Source organism: Priapulus caudatus, unplaced genomic scaffold (genome assembly GCF_000485595.1).
Source record: "Priapulus caudatus unplaced genomic scaffold, Priapulus_caudatus-5.0.1 Scaffold554, whole genome shotgun sequence".
Taxonomy (NCBI): domain Eukaryota; kingdom Metazoa; phylum Priapulida; class Priapulimorpha; order Priapulimorphida; family Priapulidae; genus Priapulus; species Priapulus caudatus.
Window position 1 is genome coordinate 93,210 of NW_014577615.1, and position 3,874 is coordinate 97,083.

General features: G+C 40.4%; 1 protein-coding gene across 1 annotated transcript in view; it reads left to right on the forward strand.

Annotated features, from left to right (window-relative positions):
- LOC106811597 (kyphoscoliosis peptidase-like) overlaps nt 1–2,418 on the forward strand; it is a 7,444-nt gene extending 5,026 nt beyond the window's left edge. Inside the window, exons 7-8 of the mRNA XM_014815288.1 lie at nt 794–1,067; nt 1,962–2,418. Coding sequence (XP_014670774.1) covers nt 794–1,067; nt 1,962–2,233 — 546 coding nt within the window. The 3' untranslated portion in view covers nt 2,234–2,418. The remainder of the gene's footprint in view (nt 1–793; nt 1,068–1,961) is intronic.
- The last annotated feature ends 1,456 nt before the right edge of the window (nt 2,419–3,874 follow it).

Below are 3,874 nucleotides of genomic sequence, written 5' to 3' on the forward strand. Positions count from 1 at the left end.
TATATATATATATATATATATATACACTCAAAAAACTCAAGTGTAAAATTAATTACACTTATCGAGTGTTACATTATATATAACACTTGCAGCGTCACTCCAAGTAATACAGGTGTCAGGTATGTAATCATAAAGTGTTAAAACAGTGACACTTTCTTTAGTGTCAAACTTTACACTATATGTGTCAAGCTGAGCTCCCCAATCTCCATTCCCTCCTCTCGCTTTTACGATTTAATTCACGATTAAGATTTCTTGATGAGCTAAAAAACACTCGGATTTGAAGTATGAAATTGAACATTACTGTGCCAGCTAGCCTACACCAGTTGGTTGGGATTGATTGTCAGTTCAGATGCAAAATATTGAAAGCAAAAAGTTATACACCATAGATTAATTGGGTACTATGACAATGGGTATATAAGATAATCGAGTCGGGTTATAGTTAGTGTTAGGGTTAGGTTAGGTAGGGTTAGGTTCGGTATAGTGATCGGGATAGGGTGACTGTTTGTACTTGTGTGTGTGGGTGTGCATTTAACACTACATTACTTACTCGTTTTAGTCCAAAACGAGTTATAATTTACCAACGAGGTGTTAATATTACTAACACTTCATTGGTGTAAAATATTCTAACACTTGAAATTTACACTTAAGGTGCTGTCCCTAACTGAACTCTTTATAGTGTAGACAATTGACACTTTACGATTCAATTCTGACACTTTATTTTTTTGAGTGTACATATGCGTATATATTTACATTTTTCGTTTTCTGGTACTTCTCACTGTTTACGTGTGTGTAGGTGCACACGGCGCTGAAGGGCCGCTACATCCTCGACGTATTTGCCAACCTGATCACCGCCGGACATAATTACCTGACGGGCAAGCCGATGCGCTTCAAGTCCGTCTGTAAGCTGGGCATCGCCTGCACGCACCTAGAGCGCAGCATGGTGCCTCTGCCGGACTGCGCGACGGGCGAGTGGGGTCCGCTGAAGGCTTACAAGCTGTTTGGTCTCATCCCGCGCTCGCACGAAAACGCCGTCATCAACACCGGCGGCGACGTGCGGCTGTCGTTCGGTAACGCGTGTGTGTGCGATTGTGTGTTTGTTTGTCTGTTTGTCTGTTTGTCTGTTTGTTTGTTTGTTTGTCTGTTTGTCTGTTTGTCTGTTTGTTTGTTTGTTTGTTTGTTTGTTTGTTTGTTTGTTTGTTCGGTCTCATCCCGCGCTCGCACGACAACGTCGTCATCAACACGTGTGCGAATGTTTGTTTGTTTACTTAGCTATGTAATTATTATTAAATATGTTAATTTATTATTGAATTAACTCATTATCCATTTATTTATTTCGTTGTTCGTTTATTCATTCAATCTGGTATTCATTCATTCATCCATCTATCCATTCATTCCATTCATATATTTATTCGTCCGTTCCACAGGCACTTGAAGCGTTTCAATAAAATATAATGCTAACTAAATACGAAATCTATTTACTACCAAATTCTTAATGTTTCTATACTCTCTTTCACCTATTATTGCCAACAGTTTCCTGTCAATTTTGTCCAAATCCTACGTGCAACCATATACGCTGCCGGCGACATTGCTCTCGCGGCTCCACTGTTGCACGCTTACACTAATATATATAATAGTACTATATATATATATTACTACTATATATATTAGTGTAAGCGTGCAACAGTGGAGCCTCGAAAGCAATGTCGTCGGCAGCGTATATGGTAGCTCCAGTACTATAGCCCGCGTACAGTTGCCATGGTTGCACGTAGGATTTGGACGGAATTGACAGGACAACTGTCGGCAATTAATAGGTGAAAGAGAGTATAGAAACATTAAGAATTTGGTACTAGAATTGGTAGTAAATAGATTTCGTATTTAGTTTTGGCATTATATTTTATTGAAACGCTTCAAGTGCCTGTGGTCCGTTCGTTCGTACATTTACTCATGCTTTCTCCTTGCAGTAATGAGACGTCCACTACGCAACTTCCAGACAGCCTTGCGTCAGAACGGCGCCGACGAGAAGGTGCTATCCCGCTACGTGAAGAAGGTGCTAACCGACGAAACCGTCACATTCGACATCCGCTTTCCGAGCGACGGTCAGTACGGACTGGACATCTACACGCGCGAGGTGGCGGCCGCCGCCGCCGATGTCGGCGCAGACGACAGGGGGAAGCAGCAGAAGCAGCTGCTAACACACTGCTGTAAATACCTGATAAACGTGCGTCAGCGCTGAGGGTGGGGCGGGCGAGGAGGGTCGACTGATACGAGAAACACGGACGAACGGTTGTCATTCATAAAATACAATCAATCCTGCGTTACAATCATGCATGCGCATATGTGCACGCACGTGAAAGCCCCCAACATTCCACGCGCAATAACTATATAGTATAGTATAGAACTACAGTCGCTATTAACTCATATAATCAGGAGTCTATCAAAATTTGATAGACTCCTGATATAATTACAACTAATTATATCCCCTGTTAATTACTCTCGACAGACACACACGCGTGCACGCACACACGCAGACACACACGCGTGCACGCACACACCAGGGCCGTACGCTGAGCAAATGCCTAAGGGGGCAGTGACGGATCCAGGATTTCAAGAAGGGGGTGAGAAATAGGAGGGGGTCTGGGGGTTCTCCGCCAGATAATTTTGAAAATGTAGATCGCAGGAGATGGTATTTGAGACACTTTTGAGTACATTTACAGCCTTTATTCTGACTACGACAATTCTCTTTTAGTAAAACATTTTTTTTTGCTCCAAAATCTAGGGGGCAAATAGGGGTTGCAAATGACCCCCCCCCCCCGCAGGCTACGGCCCTGCACACACACGCACGCACACATAAATAAATAAATAAATAAATATATATATATATATATATATATATATACGTTGAGCATCTACTGATGCAATGTAAATCAGCTGCAGAAAATTTTAGACAGAAAAAATGATTCCAACTCTGCAGACGATCACGTTTATCGTGTAAATAAATAAGTCATTTCAGATAAGAATTTTTCACGACAGGACAAGATGAAGTATGTAACGCGGTAAACGAAGGCGTTGGTAATCGGAAAGTGTCATAGAAGTGTCATAGGGGTTAGTTAGAGTACAGACATCGGGCGATCTATTGGATGTCTCTCAGAAATTAAATGATACGTGCTTAAATATAATAACATTGTAAAATAAAGTATCGCATTTTAAAATGAAGAGATGATTTTGTATTATTGTTTATTCCTGTATCTTTGTATTTAGTAAAGCGGATAATCACATAAATTGTGCACTTTTGCGTAGAATCGGGAAACTTTGCAAACGTGTGCTATATTATAAGATACTAACAATTTTCTAATAAATATACCCACTGAACAGCGCCAGTTAGTAGGTACAGTACTAGTGCCCCTGGCGGTTGAGCAGCCAAGTATTGCATTATGCCAATCGTGTTTTGGCTATAACTTCAATAATATTTGTCTAATAATATACTAAAAAATAATTCAAATGATTCACATGTATCTGTATACTAATACTATAATATAGAAAACTGCATAATATAGCTTGCTGGTGGAGAGAGGGCTGGGAGACTGAGAAAGGCTGCAGGGTAGATAGTTGAGGGGCATAGAAGAGAAAGGAGGCTGAGCGAGGGTCAAGGGGGCGGGAAAGGAGACGAAGTAAGAGATTTGCACCCTACAAGTGCAGGCTATGGCGCTCTCCTAATTATAAATTGTCTACTAGCTGATAACAATTTATTAGATATATTCCTACTTTCTAATTGCGTTTTCCTATTTATTTAAAAAAAGTATAATTACAGTGTGGACAATATTCTAATACCTGAAAATCAGTATCAAAATTTCAAAACAACGCTAAATAATAACAA